Source organism: Rhinatrema bivittatum, chromosome 6 (assembly GCF_901001135.1).
Source record: "Rhinatrema bivittatum chromosome 6, aRhiBiv1.1, whole genome shotgun sequence".
In the NCBI taxonomy this organism is placed as follows: Eukaryota; Metazoa; Chordata; class Amphibia; order Gymnophiona; family Rhinatrematidae; genus Rhinatrema; species Rhinatrema bivittatum.
This window is the reverse complement of record NC_042620.1, coordinates 19868856-19896212: the sequence shown is the minus strand read 5'-3', so window position 1 is coordinate 19896212 and position 27357 is coordinate 19868856. Positions and strand designations below refer to the sequence as shown.

The 27357-nt window shown below is 44.5% G+C and overlaps 1 protein-coding gene across 2 annotated transcripts in view; it reads right to left on the bottom strand.

The window, feature by feature from the left end:
* LOC115093434 (cytochrome P450 27C1) overlaps positions 1 to 25523 on the bottom strand; it is a 156852-nt gene extending 131329 nt beyond the window's left edge. Inside the window, exons 1-3 of one of the 2 annotated variants that reach the window (XM_029605134.1) lie at positions 24799 to 25523; positions 3129 to 3319; positions 1222 to 1421 (exon numbers count right to left, since the gene is read on the bottom strand). In XM_029605134.1, coding sequence (XP_029460994.1) covers positions 1222 to 1421; positions 3129 to 3319; positions 24799 to 25125 — 718 coding nt within the window. In that variant the 5' untranslated portion in view covers positions 25126 to 25523. Of the gene's footprint in view, positions 1 to 1221; positions 1422 to 3128; positions 3320 to 23441; positions 23667 to 24798 lie in introns of those variants that run through there. The other variant, XM_029605135.1, reaches the window with a different exon arrangement.
* Positions 25524 to 27357: the final 1834 nt, after the last annotated feature.

Genomic DNA, 27357 nt, shown 5'->3' with positions numbered 1-27357 from the left:
AGCTCAGACAAGAACCTTGCCTGTTGACTTTCAGAAAAAGGCTTAAGACGTGGTTATTTAAACAGGCCTTTCCACAAACCAAGAGCCCCCAGCTGTTACGAACGATCACTCAACAATTTGTAAATAATTGATACAGTTATCTAGTTACTGTCTGCTATTTCTTCCTCTTCCCAGTTCCAGCACCCCTGTTTCATTGTAACTTTTGTATTCTCTATACCATGTTAATAGTTAGTTAGGTTACGACCCTTGTTATTTGTAAACCGACATGATATGATCTGTATCATGAATGCCGGTATAAAAAAGCACTAAATAAATAAATAAAATAAATTTATGAGGAACCTTACTTTAAAAAACCTTTAAAAGTGCACACAATTCAATTTATCTCAACTTCTTGCCATAACTTAACGGACACCCCAATGTTCTTTTTGCCGTGACTTAACAGACACCTCAGTGTTCTAAAACTTGATTGGGAAACAATTTCTTTTTTTCTTTTAATGCTGCCCTGCACGTTGCTCACTTTAATCAACTCAAGTCATGGCAAGAAGAACACTGGGGTGTCTGTTAAGTTACGGCAAGAAGTTGAGATAAGTTGAATTGTGTGCACTTTTAACGGTTTTTAAAGTAAGGTTATTATATATGCATGATTGAAGAAAAAAAAATATTGGGAAATAGTAAATGAAGTGAAATCAAGTGCTACATACACGAAACTGGTTGCAGCCCATTGCAGGCAAGAGCCAGACGACTGTATACATGAGAGCACATTAAAATCTGATACTAATTCCCTTATTATTATAAAAAGAAAAATTGTCATAATATAACTAATTTGGAGTTCCCATAAATGTTGGTTATTGGCTGTATGATTATACGGTGAGGACTTGGTAGCCGAGATTGAGAGATTAATAACTAAATATATACATAAAGTTAGATTGTACTAATGTAATCCATATTTTTTTAAGCAGGGATTTCATTTCTTCTAGCAATTTTATAACACGTATTAGCTGTTGTCTCTAATGCTCTCTACTGCCACTAATAATAGCATGGCTCTGGGAAAAGGTAGATTCTCCAGGCCCTCATACTTACATACATACATACATACAGTGTGCATTTCTATGAACTAAACTGATGCAGATCGAGTTACAACACTAAAGAGGTGGGGTATGATGCTATTATGATGACTGGAGGTCTCCAGTCATCATAATAGCATCATAAACTGAACCTTACCTTCCATAGAATACTTGAAGAAAAGGTTGTTAACATCAGTCACTGTCTCGCCATCTGCTTCTTGGCTCCTGAGTGTGCGGATTCGTTGGAGAAGATCTGAAATGACTTCATTGACTCCTTCAGAGTAAACAGCCACATCTTTGGGTTTGAGGATTTTCTTCCTCAACACACTTCTCATTCTCAGCCAATTCTCCCCCTCCCTGTAAAGGTCAAAAACACAGATATTTATTTTCTTCTATACTGGGAAGAAAACACAGGAATTTCTCAGGTATTTATTTTTCAGTCAACAAATGGCATATTCACTTGTGCATGCAGCTGATTTCACAGAAAATGTAGAGCTCAATTTTTAACCAATTTATAACAAGCTTTTTGATTAAAGAGCATAAAGATACAATCTCCTTCTATTCCAGTAATGATGATGCATTAGTCTTTAAAGCAGCCCTTTGTGGCCAAGTTTACTGGTATTCAAGGGGGGCAAAACTCTCAATGAATAATGAAATTGTGGCCACTTGAGGCCACAAACATGAAACAATGTTGGGATGACTTCCACTCACACTTGGAACCTGGTTATTTGAGAATTTCAATAAGCCTTTTTTTTTTTTTTTTTTTTTTAATAAATCAGAATGAATTTCTCCATTTCACCAAAGTTTTTGGCAAATCCTTTCTTTGGTTGTGATTAAAACAAAAGAGAAATCAAACTAGCTATGTATAATCACTGCGGCTAACCAAACAGAAAGAAATCCAGAAAATCCCCTGAAAATTATTCATGTAATATTTACATAGCAGTAACACTATTGAGTTGTTACAATATGAAATGAGTGACATATTTACAGTTGTGACGCAGTGGTAAAGATATGCAAATTGAAGCACCAGACACTGTAACTCCTTGAGAGCTGGCTTGGCAGGATGAACTAATTCTTTTGCTTCATTTTGCAGATCTTTACTGCCATAGCAGAGGAAAAAGATTCACAAAGACATATATTCTCAGAGAATGCATATAAATTAAATAACGTTTACACACATTCATTGTAATTAGCAAGCATTTTTGCAGTCATTGCTTGATTTTTACAAGTATTTCCCTTTCAAAAGATGTCCTGAAGGTCAACATGAAGAAGAGCAACATTGACAACGCAACTCATAGCAGACTACTGCCCAGGACCCACCGCAGCAGAGAGAGGAAAAAGTCTGATACAAGGACCTTAGTGCTCTGAAACCCTACAACACAAGAGGTGGAAAAGCATGGAGTGGCAGAAACAGTGATGCTAGGCAGACTGAACACCTGGTCACCCTATGCTTGCTCAGTAATGTGCCCAACTTGTTGATCTTGAACCCAAAATAGGGCTCAAGACAAACCATCAATACAGTAAACATAGTAAATGATGGCAGATAAAAGTCAAACTAGCCCATCTACTCTGCCCAGTTGAGATTGTCCACAAGAAATTGACAATATAGACATTCACAGATATGTAAATTAAAGCAATAGGGTGGCTGATCCAGGTAAGCTCCATTAACTTGTGAGGCCAGATTAATGTTTAAAGCAAAAGGAGTGTTTGCATCATTCTGAAATAGCACAGCTTTGGTCCAAGGATACCATTTCCTGCTACTTCAAATCATGCAAGCAAAAGCTTGCACATAAAACACTGTGGAACTTTTGGACAATTCTTAAATGTAGCACTTGCAAATAACATCTGGAAGCGGTGTGAGTTTGTGCTGTGTGTCTGCACACATTTAAGGCCATTAATCTGACATGGAAGCATGTAATGTGATAGTATTTCATCAGCTTGAATGTAGTGTTCTAGAAGTTTACCCTAGTTTAGTTATATCCCTGTCCTCCAAGCTGATAAAAAAATAAACCACTTCTCTTCAGATGGTTTATGTTAAGACAATGAAGCCTGGATCTTACTTACGCAGAAATAAGTCCCGTAGACCTCCCTCGCAAATCTCGGTACTCTTTCCAGGACTCCATGTTTGCCCTTTGTGGTGAAGTCCTCTCTGCTCTTAGCACCTGGGCAACCATGGCTCGGTCGGCAATAGACACCACAAACTGTGGACCAAAGTGAGATTTGAAGATCCTTCCATATTCCTGGGCATGCTTTTGCTGCAACACCACAAGCAAACCAAACAGAAAATATAAAATTTCAACAAAAGGGCAGAAGGGGGAAAAATTCAGTCATAAACCTATTTCATATTTGTTACAAATTAATACAAATTAAATCCGTCATTTGTTCAAAAAGCAACCCTCCCACTGTGTCTTTGTATTTCTAGGAGCTGACACACTACTAAAATCTTAGAAGAGGGATTGGATAGAAGGAGCAAATGAGTAGAGCAGCATTTTCCAATGTGTTTTGCTCTCATTTGATTACAACCCACCAGGGGGCTAATGGAAGGAGAAGCTGAGCAGGATCACAAATAAAAGTTCTAAAATATATTGCTATAGGGGACAAGAGTTGATTTCAGCTCTGCCTTTTCTGCTGAAACTGGCAACACAAAAATTAGCACCAATTGTTTTCTTATACTACATGATGAGATCAAAACTTTAGCAAATGAATGAGGCTGAGTACAAAATGTATGAATGCAGTATTGAACTTACAGTTTTTATAATTCTAGGTGGTGAAAGACATTGGTATTGTACAAAATGCCCCCCCTCCCTTCCCAGTGCTCAAATGGGCAGGAGGATGGTGTCTTTAGAAGGAAGCATTAGGTGGCCTAGTGCCCTAGTACAATCCCTAGTACATAAAACTCTGAAATTTGCACAGCCAACTTTAAATCTTGTTTCTATAAGCCATTTGATCTTAATCTCTTCTTGGATTAGAAGATCCACATTGGGGGGGCCTGTTAACCATGCAATGGATTTTGTGCAATTTGTGTTCATGGACGGCACTATAAAACTCTAGCAATTCTGAAGAACCTGTGAATCTTTGTACTTTCAGATTGCAAAGAAATAGAAATATTAAAGAACAGCAGTTGAAATAATGTAAAACTGGTCCTCTCTTTTACATCAGTATCTTCTCAGTAATGTTTCCTTACTCCTCCTCATCTGGTTTTGAGATCATCGCAACTCAGAACTGGAAATATCTTTAGAAAACTTAGACACCATCCAAAATTCTTAGGATCGAGGGGGAAAATTCTTTATAGCATTTTTTTTTAATCATTATTCTTCTTGCTTCTTTTTCTTTTGATGTGTTTTGTTCTTCCATTCCCCTCCCTCTCCCAACATTTTTTCTCTTCCCTTGAGCCTCTCTTCCCTACTTTCTCCTTTCTTCTGCAGTCTGACCCTGGAGGCTGTTGATCCTGGTCCCAGTCCCAGACCACCCAGGTTTCTCCTGGCCCCAGGTAGCTGCTGATCTTCCTGGTCCCAACCTGACAGCTGCTACATCTTTCAGCCCCAGCTCCTCTGCAAAGAGAAATTACTACTTACCTGATAATTTCCTTTCCTCTAGTAAGGGCACGTCAGTCCTCACAAGTGGGTTATGCACCTCTGCCAGTAGATGGAGCAAAAGGAGACATCACAGCCATATCACGCCCCAACATCAGCCCGCCAGTATTTTCTGGAAAAGCTAAACTGTGAACAAAACTGATTATACTTGAACATTACTATTAACAATCAACCATTCATGTTTCCGAACCAACAGGAAGACTGAGCTTAGCCAAAAGAAGGAACATAGCTAATAAACTAAGGGCTAAAGAAGCCACTTACTTCTTTTCAATGAAGAGCAGGAATCATACCCCTACTCGCCTGAAGAAAGGCTAACTACAAACTAAAACAGTGGCAGCCGAGGGCAGGTTGGGGATTGACCTGCCCTTAGTAGAGAAAAGCAAATTATCAGGTAAGTAGTAATTTCTCCTTCCTCAGCATTTTGGCAGGTCAATCCCCATGAGTGAGATGTACCATAGCTAATCTTGAGAAGGGCGGGAGGCTGCCAGCAGTCCAATCAATACTGCCCATGTAAACATGGCATCCTCCCTAGCTCTAACAACCTGCTTAGAGGAGGTTTGCAAGATAACCATATCGCCACTCGGCAAATTTCAGCAGGCAACAACAAATGAAGCTCTGCCCACGCAACTGCCTGAGCCCTTGTCAAAGTCAGGTTAAACTGTATTCTACAATGCCACCTCAGCAGCCACAAAGGCTGCCATAATGACTTCCTTAACCAAGCAGGCAATCATTGACCATGTTGCCAGTGCTCCCTCCACTGAGCCTTTTCAATGGACAAACTAAGATAGAATCGATCTGGATCCTCGTGCAGAATGGGCTCTGATATAACAGATCCATCTGAGATGGTAGCCAAAGGGAACTGCCCACCAGAAGTCTGGAGATCTGCGTATCAAGGCCTTCAAGTAACTAAAAGGACAGTGTTGGTTTGGCTTGCAATCTTCGTACCAGCCTACCTATGAAAGGTCAGGGCAGGAACGCATACAGCAGGGCACCACTTGGCCACTCCTGAACGATAGTGTTTATGCCCATCGCTTTAGGGTTCTGCCTACGACTGAAGAAACATGAAATCTTCGCATTGTTGAAGTTGGCCAACAGGTCTAGATCTGGTAGGCCCCAGCAGTTCACCAGGAGTTGAAAAATCTCTTCCGCCAGCTCCCATTCGCCTGGGTCCAAGCTTCTCCTGCTGAGGAAATCGACTCTGATATTGTACTTTCTGGCAATGTGAGAAGCAGATATGCTTAGGAGATGCTGCTCTGCCCACACCATGAGCGCATCTATCTCCTCCAACACCTGCTGACTCCTGGTTCCACCTTGATGATTGATGTAAACCACCATCATCGCATTGTTGGCCATTATCTGGACCAGCCAAGTCTCTAGCCACTCAGCAAACTGCAGGCACACTAACCAAACTGCTCATGCCTCCAGTCTGTTGATGTTCCACTGCCGTTCTGCTGCATTCCAGTACCCTTGTACCACTAACCCCGGAGGCTTGTATCTGTTGTGAGCACCAACCAATCCAGCGACTTCAGGGAAACTTCCTTCCTGAGATGATCTGCCTGTAATCACCAGTAAAAGTGGGCCCTCACCTCTAACGGAAGGAGCAACCTCACCACATAGTTCTGCGACTGCAGACTCCATTAGGAGAGCAATGTGCATTGAAGAGGCTGCATTAAGCCCTCATACAGGGAACCACTTCCAATGTAGCAGCCTTCAACCCCAAGAACTGCAGATAAGACCACACAGTTGAATGAACAGAGTTCTGTAGGGATCGAATTCACATCATCAATGTGTGGATCTGAGACTCCAGAGGAAATACTCTGCTCTACCTTGTATTGAACTGTACCCCGAGGTACTCCAGGGTCTGCAACAGCTACAAATTGCTCTTGCCCAGATTCACCACCCAGCCTAGCTCCTGTAGTAAGGAAACTACCCTGCCAGAAGCACGAAGATTCTCTTGCACATCCTTGGCTCAAATCAATCAGTCGTCCAGATAGGGATGAAATAGAATGCCATCCTTGCGGAGGGCTGCCACTACCACCACCATGATCTTGGAAAAAGTCCTGGGCGCCTTGGCAAGCCCGAAAGGCAAGACCTGAAACTGGTAATGACGATCCAGAATAGCAAACTGGAGGAATCGCTGATGTTCCCGAAGGATGGGAATATGCAGATACGTCTCCGTCAGATCTAGAGAAGTGAGGTACTCCCATGCTTGTACTGCCATTATGACAGAGCATACACTTTTCATCCTGAAATGCTTGACTTATAAATGTCGGTTGATGCCCTTGAGATCCAGTATGGGACAAAACAACCCTTCCTTCTTGGGCATGACAAAATTAATGGAATAGCGGCCCTTATTTCTCTGCAATTCGGGAACAGGAATCACCGTGTTCAGGTTCAACAGCCTTTGTAATGTCGTTTCAACTTCTACCCTCTTTGCAGCCAGAGGAATGTGATGAAATTTGAGAGCATACCCATCCCAAACCACTTCGAGAACCCATTGATCCGAAATAATATGGACTTCCCTATGATAAAAACAGAATAGGTGACCACCTGTTTTCTGCATCACCAGGTGAGCCCATAAACCTTCACTGGGAAGACAGAGAGGCTCTACCCTGAAGCCTGCATCCCTTCAAGATCCTCGGGGGCAAAAGGACTGAGACTATGGAAGGGACAGGGATCACAGGGAAGAATCTATTCTATAAGGCTGAAAACGCCTGTAGTCTCAAGAGTGGCCACCTGCCCGAAAAGACTGGGCAATGGGTTTCTTGTCCTCTGGCAAATGAGGGGCCTGGGTCTCTCCCCATTTACCTTCCAGTTTTTCTAATTCACTGCTAGACAAAAGCAAGCCTTGAAGGGCAGCTTAGCCTTTGAAATAGTATCCACCAACCAGTTGAACAGCCACAGATGCCACCTGGCCACAATAATCAAAGCAATTCCTGTGGTGGCTGTCAAAGCAAGTCACAGCCCATATCAGCTAAGGTGGCAGCCCCCGGTTCTATCATAAGTCCAAGAACGGACATGGCGCTAGCAGAATCTTGACAAAGACGCAAGGTAGCCTGAGCTACCAAAGCGAAACAAGAAGCAATTTTCAAGTTCATTGTCACTACCTCAAAGGCTTGCTTTAGAATAGCCTCAGTCCTTCTATCCTGAGCATCTTTCAGTGCCTCACCTCCCTCCACCAGGATGGTGGTACATTTCGTGACAGAACACACAAAGGCATCCACTTTAGGGAAACGCAACTGCTCTCTGGCCTGCGGATCCAAGGGATATAAACCCACCAAGATTCTTCCTCCTTTAAAGGATGCCTATGGCACACTCCATTCCAGATCCAGAAGGGGAAAGAAACAGGAAGCCTTGCGTAGGGTGACTAGAATGGGATCTTTCTTCTGCATCCCCAAGGGGTCAGACCCAGCCACTCCGAGGATCTTCAAGGTCTGAGAGATCAAGCTCAGCAACCCATTTCTATGAAACAGAGAAGATTTCTATAATGTTCAAAATCTGGGGGAAATCTCCCCTTTCTCATCGGAAGAGCCACCACCATCAGCATTGGTATCATCTTGATCCACCTGCATTCAAGCCTTGTCACACTGTGCTGCGCCATGGCACTTGACCGTGGAGATAAGCGGAGGAGCACTCTGAGCGCACGGACCTACATTAGCAGGTATTACTGACTCAGAAGAGTGCCCCAGTAGAAAAATCTGCAATCCCTGGAAGAATTCTACCCAGGAAAAGGAGGACAGGTCCATTCCAGGCCCCATATGCCCGAAGCTGAGATCCTGAGAGCGAGTGTCTCCTAATGACTCGGTCCATGGATCAACCGAGGGAGGAGACACCCCCGCAGACTGAGGAGATAGACCATCGTCGGCAAAATCAGGAGGTAAATCTCACCGAGCGTCCAGGCAGTGCTGTCACAGGCTTAAAGACAGCTCCAGCTGAATGGCTCTGATGTGGCATGCAGCACAAATGATTAAGCACTTAGACTTCTTCACTACGAACGTCATAGTTGTAAGTGTGCAGAATGGTTAAAGCTTTCACCTAGATTATGTGCGCATAAAACCCACATCCAAAATGGATGCACAAAAAATGTGCACGCTGGGTGTCATAGTGGATAACACATTGAAATCGTCGGTTCAGTGTGCTGCGGCAGTCAAAAAAGCAAACAGAATGTTGGGAATTATTAGAAAGGGAATGGTGAATAAAACGGAAAATGTCATAATGCCTCTGTATCGCTCCATGGTGAGACCGCACCTTGAATACTGTGTACAATTCTGGTCGCCGCATCTCAAAAAAGATATAATTGCGATGGAGAAGGTACAGAGAAGGGCTACCAAAATGATAAAGGGAAAGGAACACCTCGCCTATGAGGAAAGTAAAGAGGTTAGGACTTTTCAGCTTGGAGAAGACGGCTGAGGGGGGATATGATAGAGGTGTTTAAAATCATGAGAGGTCTAGAACTGGTAGATGTGAATCGGTTATTTACCCTTTCGGATAGTAGAAAGACTAGGGGGCACTCAATGAAGTTAGCATGGGGCACATTTAAAACTACCGTATTTTTCGCTCCATAAGACGCACTTTTTTCCCCCAAAGGTGGGGGGAAAATGTATGTGCGTCTTATGGAGCGAATATAAAAAAAAACCAAACAAAAATCTAACAAACACCCCCCCGACTCCCCCAAGACCTGCCGACTTAATTTCCTACAACCCCCCCCCCCCAAGACCTGACAAATTAATTTCCTGCAACCCCCCACCCTCCTGACCCCCCCCAAGACCTGCCAAACGTCCCTGGTGGTCCAGCGGGGGTCCGGGAATGATCTCCTGGGTGTGGGCCGTCGGCTGCCAGTAAACAAAATGGCGCCGACTGCCCTATGCCCTCACTATGTCACTGAGACCGACCGCTGCTATTGGTCGGTCTCAGTGACATAGTGAGGGCATAGGGCCGTCGGCGCCATTTTGTTTACTGGCAGCCGACGGCCCTATGCCCTCACTATGTCACTGAGACCGATCGCTGCTATTGGTCGGTCCTCAGTGACATAGTGAGGGCATAGGGGCCGTCGGCTGCCAGTAAACAAAATGGCGCCGACGGCCCTATGCCCTCACTATGTCACTGAGACCGACCAATAGCAGCGGTCGGTCTCACTGACATAGTGAGGGCATAGGGCTGTCGGCGCCATTTTGTTTACTGGCAGCCGACGGCTCACGCCCAGGAGATCGTTCCCGGACCGCTCCTGGACCCCCGCTGGACCACCAGGGATGTTTGGCAGGTCTTGGGGGGGTCAGGAGGGTGGGGGGTTGCAGGAAATTAATTCGGCAGGTCTTGGGGGGGTCAGGAGGGTGGGGGGTTGCAGGAAATTAATTCGGTAGGTCTTGGGGGGGTCAGGGGGGTGGAGGTTGTTAATTTAAAGGGTTGGGATGGGGGGGGGTTTTTGGGGGTTCCCACAGAAAGAAAAATTTTCTGATCTGGGGAGTGGACCGAAATGGCCCTCCCCAGACCCGAAAACAAAATGGGGAGAAAAAAAAAAACTATGCACTCCCCTAATTTGCTCCATAAGACGCCCAGACGCAGAGCCGGTTTAGCACAATTTTTTTTTTTTAAATTTTCCCCCTCTGAATCCTAGGTGCGTCTTATGGTCAGGTGCGTCTTATGGAGCGAAAAATACGGTAATTGGAGAAAGTTCTTTTTCACTCAATGCACAATTAAACTCTGGAATTTGTTGCCAGAGGATGTGGTTAGTGCAGTTAGTATAGCTGTGTTTAAAAAAGGATTGGATAAGTTCTTGGAGGAGAAGTCCATTACCTGCTATTAAGTTCACTTAGAGAATAGCCACTGCCATTAGCAATGGTAACATGGAATAGACTTAGTTTTTGGGTACTTGCCAGTACTTTTGGTACTTTTGGCCTGGATTGGCCACTGTTGGAAGCAGGATGCTGGGCTTGATGGACCCTTGGTCTGACCCAGTATGGCATTTTCTTATGTTCTTATGTATATGAGCTTAGGCCGCATGCCCAATTAGGTGCCAAAACTGAGTGCCCAGTACCAACACCAAGAGACGGAGCTGGGCGCACAACTGGATGTGCAGGTGTACACCTACTGCCTGCAACAAAAAATGAGCAAAATTAACTCATGGCCTACCACACACCAAGAGTAGAGAGGCCTGGGAGTTGGGCCTAGCCAAATGGCTTCTCAACCTACTGTGCCTGCACTACCTCCTCACTTCACCGAACTCCCCAGAGACGTGAATGGGATGGCCAAACACTGAGGTAACAGACCCTTTTTCCTGCTTTCTTTCTTCATCTCACTGTTTTGTTTTTTTAAAATAAAACCTTTTACTTGAGCTCAGCTCTTCCTGCCTGAGAGCAGGAACGGGTCCTAGCTATTGGGGGGGAAAGGGCTAAAAAGCCTTCACTGCCGAGCCTCTCTTGGCCTGCAGCTGCTAATTAAAATTTTAGGTCTACACCAGTCAAGGCTACTGGACTGGGGACACTCTACTAAGGGAGGGACCGCACAGTATGACATCTTGTCTTTCTCCTTTCGATTCCTTATTTTTTTTTTTTTACTCACAGGCAATCCCCTGAAGAGAAATGCATGTCCACCATCTGCTGGAGACAGAATACTGTTGGACTAATATCAGGGTGGGACTATATGGTCATGACATCAGCTTTTATTTTGACTCCATCTGCTGGCAGAGGTGCATAACCCACTTGTGGGTACTGACCTGCCTGAACACTGAGGAAGCATCAATTCTAGATGCTTGAACATGGCACCCTGTTTGTTTCCAGCCCTGATCATATTAACAGAGGCCTCCAGTACTGTACAAGAGGAAATGAGAGGAAAAAAAACAGGAAAAGTACTGCAGCACTTTATGGCAAAGTAGGAATGATGCAGCTCAGATAAGAGCTACTACCACTGCTGTTCTTTGGCTAACTTTGCCAAGAGAAGTACTGATACATCTCCCACAGAACTGTAAATGACTGTTTAGCAGAACTACTCTCACCAACCTGAGGACAAAAGCCTGAGCTAGAACTCACATCCAAGTATCCCACCTGGATAGCCTCTATCCAATTATATTCCAACCCTGGATCTTAAATGCATACACACACCTAGGAGTGGTAATCTATTTGTAAAGTCCTCCCAAAGTAAGAGGTCTTTGTTTTACTGTATAGCTCTTTAAAAGGTGAACACAATCACATCCCAGAAAATCCAGTCCTAAGCCCTGACATTTATTTTATTTATTTATTTTTAGTTTTTCTATACCGATTTTCCTGCATAAAATGCATATCAAACCGGTTTACAATAAAACTGAATACGCAGGAAGTGAAATTCCTTAGTCTAATACATTTAAACATTTAATATTTAAACATACCTAGAGACAAACATTTCACAGGTTGGTATCACATCACTTTGACAGCTATATAATTCCAGTGTTACTGAGAAAAGAGCTCCACTCTAAAACCACATTTCTGGAATGCTTCCCACTCATAGGTGATAAGCATTTGGTTTCATGTGAATTCAAACCAAATGTTCATGGAGTTGCATTCAACATACTGGTGTTAATCAAAGCAGTAGAAGGTATGCTTGCAAGCTGACTTGGAAAAGGGGATGTTACATGGAAAATTTAAAGGTTTGTTTTTATTTGACTTTTAACAGCAACTCCTATTTAACTTAACAATTCTTAAAGCACCTCTCTTTCTTCTTGGGAACTCTCTTGCCTTTTGGAAAGACACAGGTAGGATAAGAGAAAGCTCAAAAAAGGATAGTTATATTTCTCGCTCCCTCTCCCACTTCCCCCCTTACCCGGACTGTCTTATATAGCAGATGGTTTAGCCACTGGAAGGAGAGTAAAGTGTGGTGCACAAGTTAGCTCTCCAGCTTTTTGAAATGTCTTCTGTAAAGAATGCCACAGAACTAATTCTAGTCTCCACATCACTTACCTTCCAGTGCTTAATCATTGGCTATAGCATGAGCTGGCATTAGGTACTTAAAGAAAATGAGGTTTACCATTCCTGATTCTAGACATGCCGAGTACCCTCTCCTTTGTCTTTTCGGACAAACAAGAGAAAGCCATAATCTTGACTCCATTACATTAGCTTTGTAAAATGTTAAAATTAGGAATCTATTAAAACCTTACTGTCCGACACATGCATTACGTTCAGAGAACCAGCTATTGTGGGTGACTTCTTCAGCCAAAGCAACTCGGTTACAACAGACCAGATGCTGTGCCTTTAACTTTTGCTGCTCCTTTGCTTTGGAATGCCCTTCCGTTGGAATTGCGTGAAATCATAGAGTACAAGTGTTTTAGGAAAGCACTGAAGACATATTTGTTTAGATTTGCTTTTAATTGAGATGATGTTTTTAATCTTTTAATGTTTAATTGCTTTTTCAGTATTTTTGTATTTGATAAGATTGTAATCTGCTTCGAACAAAATGTTTTTGGTAAGGATGTGGAATAAAAATTATTGTAAATAAATAAATATTGTAAATAAATGATCCAAATTGTATTTCTTCCTGTGACTGTTTGGAGAAGTTCCTAAAGCAAAATGCAACTGGAAATTTAATAGTATCCAAAAATTGGATTGTGCTAATGATTATCCAAACTCTGTCCCTCCAGCCCCCAATCCAAATATGTCTGGGGGCTGTGAATGTAAATTATCCAGACACAGCAGAACTATGATAAAATTCCCTATCATGTCAGGTACTTACTTCTTTACATCTAAAGTTTACCCAGCTGCAACAAAGTAATCTTGAATCACAAAAAAAATAATCCAACTTTTCAGAAATATTTATTTATTTATTTATAACTTTTATATACCGAGGTTCAATTAACAGGGTTAATTATCACTTCGGTTTACATTACAACCAGCAAACAACAACAGTGACAAAGACTTGTCTTACATTGAACAAGGTAGAGAATATCTAGATAAGAGGTCAAGTTTTGGATGCTAATTAATGCAATCCACTTTTGTCCCATATCTACTTAATAGTGTAAGGACCCCTTGAGTTCCCCATCATTGTTACTTCCCCTAGAACAGGGAATGCAATATTATCTATATAGAGCTATGAGACATATGTAGCACTGTATAGACACATATAAGTCAGTCTCTGTTCCTTGGAGTTTACAATCTAGTCAAGACAGACAGACAAGCCCATGCCTAAGGCTATCTCCTTTAAATGTGCACAGAGTGATCTAAAACAAAAAGAGACCTTGGTAGGACAGAGTCTGTTCTAAGAGAAGGATAAGATAGAATCTCTTCTATCCAGGAGAAGAGAGTACCTTGTACCAAAGAAGAGTAAGAGGAGGAAAACCCTCTATATTTATGCACTTATAAGGATTTGTTACTCACTTCTCTACTGGAGTACTCAAAGCTAAGTTCAGGATTACTAAATAATTTACAGGTACAAAAGAAAAGACATATATAAATAGGGGTAAAATTAAATTACACATGCAACAGTAACCATACTGTTTAAAAATTGTGTAAGAGTTGTCTTCAAAAGGTTTCCAGAGACATTCTAGAAGACACAAAGATAACTGATAACTGCTATAAGCCAAGTGGAGAAGGAGGGACTTGTGTAATCCTGTCCAAGTACCTATCCGCTACAACAATTAATAGAGGAGTCTTTTCTTCAGTGTGAAAGAAATTCATTGATAGGATCTCCATGTATTGGAGTATGTTGAATGGCATCACGAGGGGAAAAGGGGAATTGGATTCAGACAGCAACCAATGAGGGCCCTGACTTTTATGGTCTGGGGAACTGATGCGCAGACATAAGGGGAAAAAAAACACAGGACTGCTTCTATGGCCAAGTCCATAAGCAAAGCACATCAAGCAGCACTGTCTGAATTTTCAAAAAGGTTCCTCACCCAGCTGAAAAATTTTATGGGTTATCATAAGGCTTAGGGATAACTGCACGGAGCAGCAGTTGCTACCCTTAAGAGAAACATGAGGTAACCTGCACAGCGTGGCAGATTCTACCATAGGAAGCTTGCTGGGCAGACTGGATTGACCATTTTGGTTCTTTTTTGCCATTATTTCTATGTTTCTATGATAAAGAAAATCCTCAGGGGAGTTATCAGGGAGGGAAACAGCTGTTTGGTGATAGCAGGAGGTGCAAAGATCCCTACTGGTATTTCCCAGTATTTGGAAACATGTATCTCTGGGCAGAGATGGTCCTGAAGTCTGAGTATTTACCAGGATTATTCACTAGAGGCGAAATTATATGCATCTCATAGGTGTAGCCAATAGAAATGGATTGTTTGGATGCCACTTAAGTTAAATATACTGTCTGCAAGACTATTTCAATTGTTTTTTGAGTTAAGAATTTTTCTTGGAACACCAGTGGAAACTGGACACCAACAACCTTTATTCCAAGTTAACACCCCCTTCCTAGAGAGCAATATTTCTTAACCATCGATCTGTGAACTGGCAGAATTTCTGCTAGTCTGAGGAACAGTAGTGATTGCAGGAGGATGAGGAGGAAACAAGACCTGTCCTGCAGCTGCACATGCTGAATTGCACACTGCACCACAGCTAGCATAGACTTTTCCTAACCATAGCCCCTCCTCCACCCCACCCTACAGATCTTTCTTTTTACACTTGGGTCTGGTCCTGAGGCCGCATATCTAGGAGGGGTGCAGCTGAAGTTGAATGTTAATGAGCCAGTGTAACACTGAGCTGGTGTCTGCTCTTCTCTCAGACCCCACCCCCTGTACAGAAGCCAAGAGGGGATGGGGGTCTGAGAGCAAAAATTGATTGTCTCATGCTGACCCATCAACATTTTGCTGTGGTTGTTATTTTTCCAGAGACTGGGCCTTTGGTACCAGCACCAACTCGAAAAAAAAGTCTACAGGGCAGTAATATTAATTATATTAGTGTTGCTGGCTGGCGGGGGGGGGGTAAGAGAAAAAGAAAGGGATGGATTTTTTTTTTTTTTAAATGATAGAGTGGTAGTTGACTGGCGAGAAGGGAAAGAGGGATTTTTTTCCTCTTTTTTAAATCACCAATTTATGGCTGCCTGGATGAGGGAGGGAGAAGGGATTTTTTTTTCAATGCTCAACTGGTGGCTACGCTAGGCAGGAGAGGGAGGTATTTTTTTCTTTTCTGAGAATACTGTTGGCTAGCTGGGATAGGGAAGGAGGAAGATAGAGGTGGAGGAGGTTTTTTTGTAATACGTTTTAGAAATGGAGAAATTACTTACCTGATAATTTCATTTTCCTTAGTGTAGACAGATGGACTCAGGACCAATAGGTATTGTGCTCTCCTGATAGCAGATGGGAGACGGAGTCAGATTTCAAAGCTGACATCACCCTACATATACCCGTGGAGCAAGCTTTGCTCTTCAGTATTCTCTTCGAAAAGCCAGTGTGGATATATGTTGCTTAATACTTGATTACACTTGATTAACCTTGAACTGGATCAACTGATTTTATATATATATATATATAAAACTTTTGAAACTGGAGACTGCCAGTATACTCAGACAATAAACACAGACACCGGGCAACTGCGGGTGTCTTGAATTAGGGGTAGGCCGTGGCTTACCCGTACTTGCTCAGACTCGAGATTTGATATCCAAGGTTCTCGATTTCTGGAGCAGCCGTGGGTGGGATGCTGAGTCCATCTGTCTACACTAAGGAAAACGAAATTATCAGGTAAGTAATTTCTCCATTTCCTAGCATATAGCCAGATGGACTCAGGACCAATGGGATGTACAAAAGCTACTGCCCTACAGGGTGGGAGGCTGCCCATGGCCCACTTAGTACTGCCCTTGCAAAAGCTGTATCCTTCCTGGCCTGAACATCCAGGCGGTAGAACCTGGAGGTGGTGTGTAGGGAGGACCATGTCTCCGCCCGACAGATCTCAGCTGGCGAAAGCAGCTTGGTTTCAGCCCAGGAGACTGCCTGGGCCCTTGTAGAATGCGCCTTGACCTGTAGAGGTAATGGTTTTCCTGCCTTTATGTAGGCTGCCTTGATTATTTCTTTGATCCAGTGGTCTATGGTCGCCCGCGATGCCGCTTCCCCTTGTTTCTTCCCGCTGTGAAGAACGAACAGGTGATCAGTTTTGCATAAGGGTTCCGATCTTTTCAGGTATCAGACTAGGATTCTGCCGACATTCAGGTGGCGAAGGAGGCGCGAGTCTTCCGAATCCTTGTGCTCATCTGGGGATGGTAAGGATATGGTATGGTAAGAAGGATGGTACCGTACGTAGCTGTATGGTGCCTGGGGTGAACCGGAGGAACGGTTCCCGACAGGATAGTGCTTGAAGTTCGGAGATGCGCCGAGCTGAGCATATTGCAACCAAAAATTCTGTCTAAGGTCAGGAGACGTAGAGACAGACCGCGTGTTGGTCTGAAGGAATCCCCTGCTAGGAAGTCTAGTACTAGGTTGAGGTTCCATAGAGGCTTGGCCATTTTAGGGGTGGTCAGAGTTGCTTAACTCCTTTCAGGAAGCGAGACACATCAGGATGAGTTGATAGTCTGATACCGTCCACTTCGGACCTGAAACAGGCCAGTGCTGTGACTTGGACCTTGAGGGAGTTGAGAGACAACCCCTTCCTCATGCCGTCCTGTAGGAATTCTAGGATCGTGGGAATCTTGGCTGTCCTCGGGAAGAGACAGCGGTCTTCACACCAGGCTTCAAATACTCTCCAGATTCGTATGTAAGAAAGAGATGTGGAGAACTTGCATGCCCGGAGCAGGATGTCAATCACGGCTTTTGAGTAGCCGCGCTTCTTTAGGCTAGTCCTCTCAAGGGTCATACCGAAAGAGAGAAACGAGCTGGGTCTACGTGGGAGATCGGTCCCTGCTGAAGAAGGTCCCTGTATGGCAGTAGACGCAGAGGATTCCCCGCCAGTAGTCTTCTCATGTCCACGTACCATGGTCTTCTTGGCCAATCCGTGGCGACTAGTAGAACTAGTCCCCTGTGGTGCTCTATCTTGTGGATGATCCTGCCCAGTAGTGGCCAGGGTGGGAAGGCATACAGGAGGTCTTCCTCTGGCTAGTTCTGGACGACAGCGTCAATTCCCTGAGATTGTGGTTCTCGTCTGTGGCTGAAGAACCTGGGGACTTGGGCATTGAGATGAGACCCCATCGATTTACTATCAGCTGGAAGGCCGTGTCCGCCAGCGACCATTCCACCGGGTCTAGGCTCTCTCTGCTGAGGTAGTCCGCTGAGATGTTGTCTTTTCCCGTGATATGGGAGGTCAAAATCCCTTGCAGATTTATTTCCGCCCACGCCATGAGGGCGTCTATTTCCAGAGACACCTGCTGGCTCTTGGTTCCTCTCTGGCAGTTGATGTAGACAATGGTTATCTCGTTGTCTGACATGACTCTGACAAACTTGCCTCGGAGTCTGTGGTTGAATCGTAGGCAGGCTAGTCTGACCGCTTGAGCTTCCAGGCGGTTTATGTTCCATCCCGCCTATCCTTGTTCTATTCTCCTTGGGCCATCAGTTCCTGACAGTGGGCTCCCCACCCTCGCAGACTCGCGTCCATGGTGAGCAAGATCCAGTTCAGTGGGGATAGGTTTATGCCTCTGCTTAGGTGGTCTTCCTGTAGTCACCATTGAAGCTGATCCCGAACCTCTGTCGGTAGCTGGAGGCGAATTGAGTAGTTCTGGGACATTGGGTTCCATCGTGACAGTAGGAAACGTTGCACCGGTCGCATATGGGCCCTTGCCCACGGAACGATTTCCAGAGTTGATGTCATGAGGCCGAGGACTTGAAGGTAGTCCCATACCTTGGGGCGAACAGAGGTCAACAGTTTTTGCAATTGACCCATCAGTTTCCTTCTCCTTGGAGGGGGAGGTAGACCTTGTTCTGTTTCGTATCGAACTGGACTCCCAGGTATTCTAGTGACTGGGAGGGCTGTAGACAGCTCTTGGCTGTGTTCACGACCCACCCGAGTTCTTGTAGTAGGTTCTTGACTCTGGTGGTCGCGTGGCGACTCTCCTCAGAGACTTTGCCCTGATCAGCCAATCGTCCAAATAAGGATGTACCAGGACTCCTTCTTTCCTCAATGCTGCCACCACTACCACCATAATTTTGGTGAAGGTTCTGGGGGCGGTAGCTAGTCCAAAGGGTAGCGCCCAGAATTGATAATGATGACTCAGTATCGCAAAGCGCAGGAAGCGCTGGTGGTCCTGATGGACCGGGATGTGAAGGTAGGCTTCGGAGAGGTCCAGGGAGGTTAAGAATTCTCTCAGTTATACCGCCATTATAACGGAACGTAGGGTTTCCATGCGGAAGTGTGGTGCCTTTGGGTAACGGTTGACGGCCTTGAGGTCCAGGATGGGCCGGAATGTTCCTTCTTTCTTGGGAACGATAAAATAGATGGAATAGTGACCAGTATTTTGTTGAAGCGTGGGCACCGGGGATATTGCCTTCAAGCTGAGTAGTCTTGCTAGTGTGGTTTCCACTGCCAGTCTCATGGAGTGGGAGTGGCAAGGTGATCTCATAAATTTGTCTGGAGAGAAGATTTGGAATTCCAGAGAGTACCCCTCTCAAATGATAGTTAGGACCCACTTGTCTGATGTTATCTCGACCCATCTTTGGTAGAAGAGGGCAAGTCTGCCCCCTATTTATTTTTATTTATTTTATTTAACGTGTTTTGTATACCGTCATTCGGTTTCGCCATCAGAATGGTTTACAGAATTATGTAACAAGTTGTATAAACATCATCACAGTATCTTATCATGTAGTGTCAGTTGATTACATATAACAGGTATTACTTGTGAGGCTCATTATATACATTAGAGGTATTACATACAGCAACGATATTACATATACACTGTTATAAAGATATTACATATACACTGTTATAGATAGGCTTGGGTTAAAACGTGGGGAAGACAGGAATGTGTATAGGTTGGGTGAGCTATTATACATTTAGATCTTTAAGAGCGGGGGTTTAATAATTCTAATTATCTTTATATTAAGTGATATATACTATATGATGTTGGTTGGGTGATCCATTGTTAAAGGTTCTTTGGTGGTTCTGTGGATGTAGCATTTTTCTTGTTGTTGTTGTGTTGCGTGTGTACTTGGTGGGCAGGTTGGTTGAGTGAATCTGAGTAGGCTCTGGTGAATAGCCAGGTTAAGAACATAAGAACATGCCATACTGGGTCAGACCAAGGGTCCATCAAGCCCAGCATCCTGTTTCCAACAGTGGCCAATCCAGGCCATAAGAACCTGGCAACTACCCAAAAACTAAGTCTATTCCATGTTACAATTCTTTCTTGAACATTTTTATGCATGGTTGAGTTCTTATTCCAATTGGAATTGAGTTCCATAGTGAGGGGCTGGCGATGGATATGGCTCTCTCACGTGTTGTGTTTAGTCGAGTGGTTCTTGCGTGAGGGATTTTGAGGAGACCTTTATTCACTGGGCGTAGGTTCCGTTTTGGAGTGTGTATTATGATGGATTTGCTTAGCCAATTGTTTGGTTGTCCCATGATTATTTTATGCAGGATTGTCAGTACTTTGTATTCAATTCTGTATTTTATTGGGGGCCAGTATAATGAGATGAGTGTTGGTGTGATATGTTCATATTTTTTTGATCCAGTCAGAATTCTGGCAGCTGTGTTTTTCTTCCTGTGGATGGGTCTGCGTCTTCTCATTGTGGGGTATGGCCAGAGCCTGCTCCCCTCTTAATGTGCCCGTACCGAAAGGAATGAGACCTTCCTGAAGGGCGAGGTGCTTGGGACTGTGTGTTCTTATAAGGTCTAAAACATTGCGATCCTCTACCCTTGGTTCTTCTGGGGGAGAAGCGCTATGTTCTTTTGTTCCTGTCTTCAGGTAATCGGGGTACTGGAGATTCGCCCCATTTGTTGGCTAACTTCTCCAGTTCGCTTCCGAACAGGAGAGATCCTTTAAAGGGCATTCTTGTGAGGTTCGCTTTGGATGTCACGTCAGACGACCAATTCCGGAATCATAGTTATCTTCTGGCCACCATTGCCGTGGCGACACCCCTGGCTGAGGTGCGCACGAGGTTTGCGGTAGCACCGGTGATGGAGACCACAGGCTCCATTGTTTCTCCGGACATGGTTGCTTCTCTGGAGAGGAGCAAACAGGATCGTGCCACCAATGAGCAGCGGGAAGCAATTTATAGCATCACTGCTGATACATCAAAGGACTGCTTAAGGATGGCTTCCAGCCTTCTGTCCTGGGTGTCCTTCAGTGCCGCTCCTCCTTCCACAGGGATTGTAGTGCGCTTTGAGAGTGCACAGATCATAGCTTCCACTTTAGGGAAGCTATGTGCAGGTTATCCCCATGCCTTCTATTTAGGGCTGCAATTGCCACTCTACACAGGCCACCCCCATGCCAATGTTACACATACAGTTACCACATCTACCCCATTTTTTCCATTTCCAGCCTTTAGGCACTAGGGATCTTCTGTGTTTATCCCACACCCTTTTATATTCTGTTACCATTCTTGCAGCTCCTTCAGGAGGGCATTCTATGCATCCACCACCCTTTCCGTGAAGAAATATTTCCTGATGTTGTTACTGAATCTTCCCTCTTGGAGTTTCATATCACAATCCCTAGTTCTACATTTTCCTTTCCACAGGAAAAGATTGATTCATGTGCATTATTAATTCCGTTCAGGTATTTAAAAGTCTGTATCATGTCTCTCATATCTCTCCTCTCCTCCAGGGAAAGTGGACAAAGCCATGGGGGCCTGATGAGGTCCATCCCAGGATACTGAGGGAGTTCAGAGATGTGCTGGTGGGTCAGCTGAAGGACCAGTTCAATGGATCCCTGGAAATGGGATTGGTGCCGAGTGACTGGAGAAGAGCAGTAGTGGTCCTGCTTCACAAGAGTGGGAGCAGAGAGGGGGCTGGAAACTACAGGCCGGTTAGCCTCACCTCGATGGTGGGAAAATTAATGGAGACTCTGCTGAAGGAAAGGACAGTGAACTATCTACAGTCAGGAGAATTGCTGGACCTGAGGTAATATGGATTCACAAGGGGATGGCCCTGTCAGACAAATCTGATTGAATTTTTTGATTGGGTGACTAAAGAATTAGATCGAGGAAGAGCACTCAAAGTGATCTATTTGGATATCAGCAAAGCTTTTGATACAGTCCCGCATAGGAGGTTTGTGAATAAAATAAGAAGATTGGGAGTGAGCACCAAGATGGTGGCATGAATTACAAACTGGCTGATGGATAGAAGACAGCGTGTAATGGTAAATGGAAGCTTCTCTGAAGAGAGAACAATGTTAAATGGAGTGCCACAAGGATCAGTGTTGGGACCGGTCCCTGTTCAATATCTTTGTGAGCGACATTGCAGAAGGGATAGAAGGTAACGTTTGACTATTTGCGGATGATACTAAGATCTGCAACAGAGTTGACATGCCGGAAGGACTAGAGAGAATGAGACATGATTTAAGGAAGCTTGAACAGTGGTCGAAGATATGGCAGCTGGGATTCAATGCCAAGGAGTGCAGAGTCATGCATATGGGGTGTGGTAATCCAAAAGAGCTGTATGTGAAGGGGGGGGGAGGGTGAAGGGTTGTTGTGTATGGAACAAGAGAGGGAGTTTGGGGTGATAGTGTCTAGCTAACTGAAGATGGGGAAGCGATGTGACAAGGCGATAGCTAAAGCCAGAAGAATGCTGGGCTGCACAGAGAGAGGAATAACCAGTAAGAAAAAGGAGGTGATAATGCCCTTGTACAGGTCCTTGGTGAGGCCTCACCTAGAGTACTGTGCTCAGTTCTGGAAACTGTATCTCAAAAGGGGCAGAGACAGGATGGAGGCGGTCCAGAGAAGAGCTACAAAAATGGTGGTGGGGAGGGGGGGGGGGGTCTAAATCAAATGACTTATGAGGAGAGGTTGAAGGACCTAATTATGTATACTGGAGGAGAGGAGGTGCAGGGGATATATGATACAGACCTGAAAGATTTTAATGATGCACAATCGAGAAACCTTTTCTGTTGGAAAGAAATCAGAACTAGGGGTCATGTAATAAACTCCAGGGAGGAAGACTCAGAACAATCAGGAAATATTTCTTCACAGAGAGGGTGGGCCCTGACTTGGAAGTTTTGGAAATTAAATATGGGGGAGACCTGTATGGAGCAGCAGATGCTACCAAAGGCTTACTGGGCAGACTGGATGGACCATTTGGTCCTTTTCTGCTGTCATTTTTTATGTTTCTGTGTTAAGTCCTCCAGTTTCATCTCACTGGAGGCAATCTTTAACGTTTATTGCATAAACTCCAATGGTAGAACTAGAAACTGAGAACATTCAGGGCTTGATTTTAAAAAACATTTACACGAGTAAAACTGGGTTTTACACATGTAAATGCACTTTACTTGAGCAAGTGGGCTTTTAAAAATAGCTATAGTATATGCCATCAAATTGTACATAGGATTTACTCCCATAAGGCACTTTACTCTGAGTACATGGCTTTTGATAATTGCTACGAAAGCAACTCCTTTGAAAATTACCTCCTTTGTGTATTTACATATCAACAGCGGTAAATGAAAAACTAGATTCAAAATTAAATGCTATTTAACATATTCACTGAACATGAATATTGAACCTCTGGCACTAAATGAATGTGAAGGGGCTAAGACCAGTGGCTTTGATGGAGGATTTACATTTGAATGGAATGTTAACAGAATAATGGCAATCCAAAGAGGTCACATTATATTACCTGCGAGTAATTAAGTAGTATAATCACAGAGGGATTTGCTACATAATTAGTAAAACATTTTTCTACTCTACGAGGTACATTTTAACGCTGCAAGCAAGCAGCCGCAGAATATACAACTCTCGCCCCAGCTTTCCACGCACCTTTTCAACCGAATCTTGGTAGCGCCCCCTCCCCAGAAGACACTAGGGGGGGGAAAAGTTACATAGTTATTCCATTCGGAATGACACCCCCGTCGTATTTCACGACGAACAAGCCGTGAGCTGAATAGGTGTCAACCTGTCGTGCAAGTCCTGATTTATTTTGGAGAATTGCTTTGTTTGTAGGCATAAAACAAAGACGAAGTCCAAAAAACACAGCTCCTCACAGGGAAAACGGGAGTGGGGGGGGGGGGGGTAACGACCACTGCCCCCTCGAGCCCGAGCGACAGGTCAAGGCTCGGCAGCAGCTGCTCGCAGCCTTCCGCCTCACGAGCCAAAGCCCGGCGGCGCGGACCAATCAGAGCCCAGCCCCTGAGGAGGACGTCAGGCACCGGCGAGGAGGTGGGAGGTTGCTACGTGACCCCGCTTCTCCATGGCAACGGGAGAGGTAACCACGTGGAAATGGAGCAGTGCTGCCGAGACTCCTCTTTTTATTTTAGTTTATTCTTTACAACTCGAAATGACAATTAAAGCGAAAATTGTAAACAAAAAAAGAACACAGGATTAGGGTTCCATTTCACCCGATCAAAGGCGAGGCGCTAGCGTACATCACCTTTCTCCTCCGTCAGAAAGCAAAGGGGCAGCGCGCGAGCTCATCTCTTTTGGCGTTGGAAGAGCAGGCTCAGCGCCTTCGAATGCGCTCGCGACCACCCAGAACAAGCTGGTAAGGCGTTCCAACGCCAACCGCCGTTCTCGCGAGCGCCCACCCCCCCCCCCCCCTCCCTTTCCTTTCTCGGATTGTGAGGCATTGACCGTCACTAGTTTACCGGCAACCAACAAATTCATAGCGGTAGTCAAACAGAAATATGTTTAGAATCTTTAAGGGGGTTTTCATAAAGTAGAGCCATTCGGGAACGACAAAAGCTTACTCGCTCGGAGGCTGGGTGATTTAAGTTTCCCTTGTAGGGATGCGACGAACAGGTGAGCGGGGAGCAGCCGGAAAATCTGTGCGGCTAATCCGAAAGGCTCCGGCCGCCTCTTTGCCAGTCACTGGGTGCTCCGGGGCACACCGCGGGGAGAGGGGCAGGCCGACTGGCGCTCGCATGTCCAGCCTCCAGCCCTCTCATTTCCCCGTGCGAAAACATGGGGGGGAAAAGTTCAGCAGCGCACAAAAGCCGCCGCATCAAAAACTAGCCCCTTTGCCCGTACCTACCCGGCTCCTGTGCGAAATACAGTAAAGGAAAAAACCAAATCAAAACCTCGACAAACAGAAAAGCCTTCATCCGGTACTAGCAAAAAAAAAAAGGTTTAACCCATTCAACCAAAAGGATCCGGAGAAAGGCTTCGGAAGCGAGCTTACCTGAATTTCGTGGATGCGGCTGAAGCCGTCTTTGCAGAAAAATTCCCGCAGGTTGGTGAGCGTGCCGGGGCCGGGCATGTCCTTCAGGCTCTTCAGCCGGACGTGTGGCCGCGGGCTTGCCCTCCGGGCTTCGTGGGGACCGGGCAGCAAGACCTGCCGGTCCTTGGCCCCCTCCTGGCTTGGAGTGGCGACGGTGCCGGAAACTTTGGGGAGCTGGTGAAAACCTGCAAGGACAACTAAACGCCCCAAGCTCGCCGACGCAAGCCAGCAAGGGGTTTTGAAGATATTGCTAACAAAAGTCATCGCTGTGGTTTTTGTCCCAGCCATGGGGAATGGATTCAGGTTTATTTTCCCCCTTTTGTTTCTGCACCCCCTTGGTTACTCTTTTTTTTTTTTCCGCCCCAAGACTAGACCTGATTTCTGCAAACACATCCCCCTCCCACGAAGGTCTCTGCTGTCTGCTGGAGCATCAGTTTACAGACCATTATTTAATGCGCCCTCCCCCAAGGTTGGCAGAAAGGGGGGTGGTCTTGGATAAGAACTGGATTCTGATCAGATCAAATTTTTCAAGCTCTACATGGACATACATCGGTTGTTGTTAAGGTTTAAAGAATTAAAAAATAATAAGGGTAGGTAGAGCTTATCTGATCCAAATAACTTGTACACCTGCCTATACTTTATTTTGTCTGAAGGTGGCTCTGAGCTTTAAGTTCAAGATAGAGGTTGAGAAATAAAAAATATATATACATTTTCCATAGGTTTAGTAGTTTATTTAATCTTTACCACCCCTTAAATACCTGTTTTCCCATGCTGTTTTTCTCTGAAGTATAAAGGATGGAAAAAAAGAGAAATCTTAGAGGTGACAGAAGTGATATAGGAGGGAGGAATCAAAATATGACGGGAAAGTGCTAGAATTAGCAAAACATCGTAAGTACTGTAAGAGTACTTTTATAGTAAAGTTGTATTGAAAGACCAGGATTCTCATTATGTCCATTCTTCTGAATGCTTAAGGGCTATCTCTTCTTGTTAATGTAAAGGAAGGTAAGGAAAACACACTGTATAGCCAATTTGAATCACACTAAAAACAAAAGCCTTTAGCAATGGTTACATGGAATAGACTTAGTTTTTGGGTACTTACCAGGTTCTTATGGCCTGGATTGGCCACTGTTGGAAACAGGATGCTGGGCTTGATGGACCCTTGGTCTGACCCAGTATGGCATTTTCTTATGTTCTTATGTAAAATTTCCTCCCTGATTACACATAGCACAATCTGTATTTTTCTATAGACACCAATTTTTTTCCAGAACTTTTGTCCAGTTTTCTTATTTTGACTATGCTGACACAAATACTTGATATTTTCACCATTCTTTTTGAAATATTTTCATTCAATTATCAAAAGTAATTGCAAGTAACATACTTGTTTCAGAAAAAGAAATCATGAAATATCAAGTCAGTATACATAAAGGTACACAAAAACATTAAACATCTCCAGCATTTTACAAGACCACAAATAATCGAGAGAAGATAAAAATAAAAGGAAAACTAGTACAAGAAATAAGGAGCAATTAGCGATATAGCAAGGCATTAACAGACTAAGATTATTTATTTATTTATTTTTTAACTTTTATATACCGACATTCTTGCATTAAATGCAAATCATGCCGGTTTACAATGAAACAGAAAAAGCAGGAAAAAATTCCTTAGTCGAATACAATGAAACAGCTTAGTTAACAAAGGAAACATAAAAATAAATTTTTACATATACACAAAGGTTTGCAAGAAGGGGTGCATAAAGGGGAGAGCCCTTTATGCACTTTATGCCTGGTGTTGAGGCTGTCTTAACTGTCCGATGTTAGTGACGTCATGGGGGGGCGGGTCTAATGATCGCAGCACTTACATCGCTGCTTCTTTCCAGTTCCAGGTAAAGATCAAGATAAAGATCTAAAAGTTGGCCATCACTACTATGTCTACTTTGTTCTCCGTCGATAGCAGGGCTGAATTAGCCATGCTGTCATGGGATCTGTCAATCAGGTCCGGGAGGCGGAGCTTGATAAAGCAGAGGTTAGTTTTTTGTATCCTCTGCGGCTGCGCGTGGGTTCCCGCGCAGGAAGTACAGATTCTCCTCGGTCTGTTTCTTCCGCGCGCGGGATCGCACGCAGAGCTGACATTCTCCTCATGTCGAAATCAGGATTCAAACGCTGCCACTGCAATCGAGTAATGTCGGTCACAGACGGTCATGACCGGTGTTACCGTTGTCTCGGTAGCAATCATGACGTTCCAAATTGCGAACATTGCGCCAAAATGGCGCCAAGGGCCAAACGGCAAAGGGCCTACCGCTTACAAGAGCTACTAAGCACTTCCGAGCTGTCGGAGGCCCACTCTTCACCGGGACCGGTGAAGAAATTGAAGTACTCGGCCCCGAGGGCTTCCTCGGACACCTCGAGACCCAGAGACATTCAGGTACAGGGGGACCAGGGCGCTGTAGCCCCCGACCACAACCGTTCTTCCAGCCACTCGACTTCCAGCTGGGATTCGAGAAAAGGAAGATAGCCGCGCCGC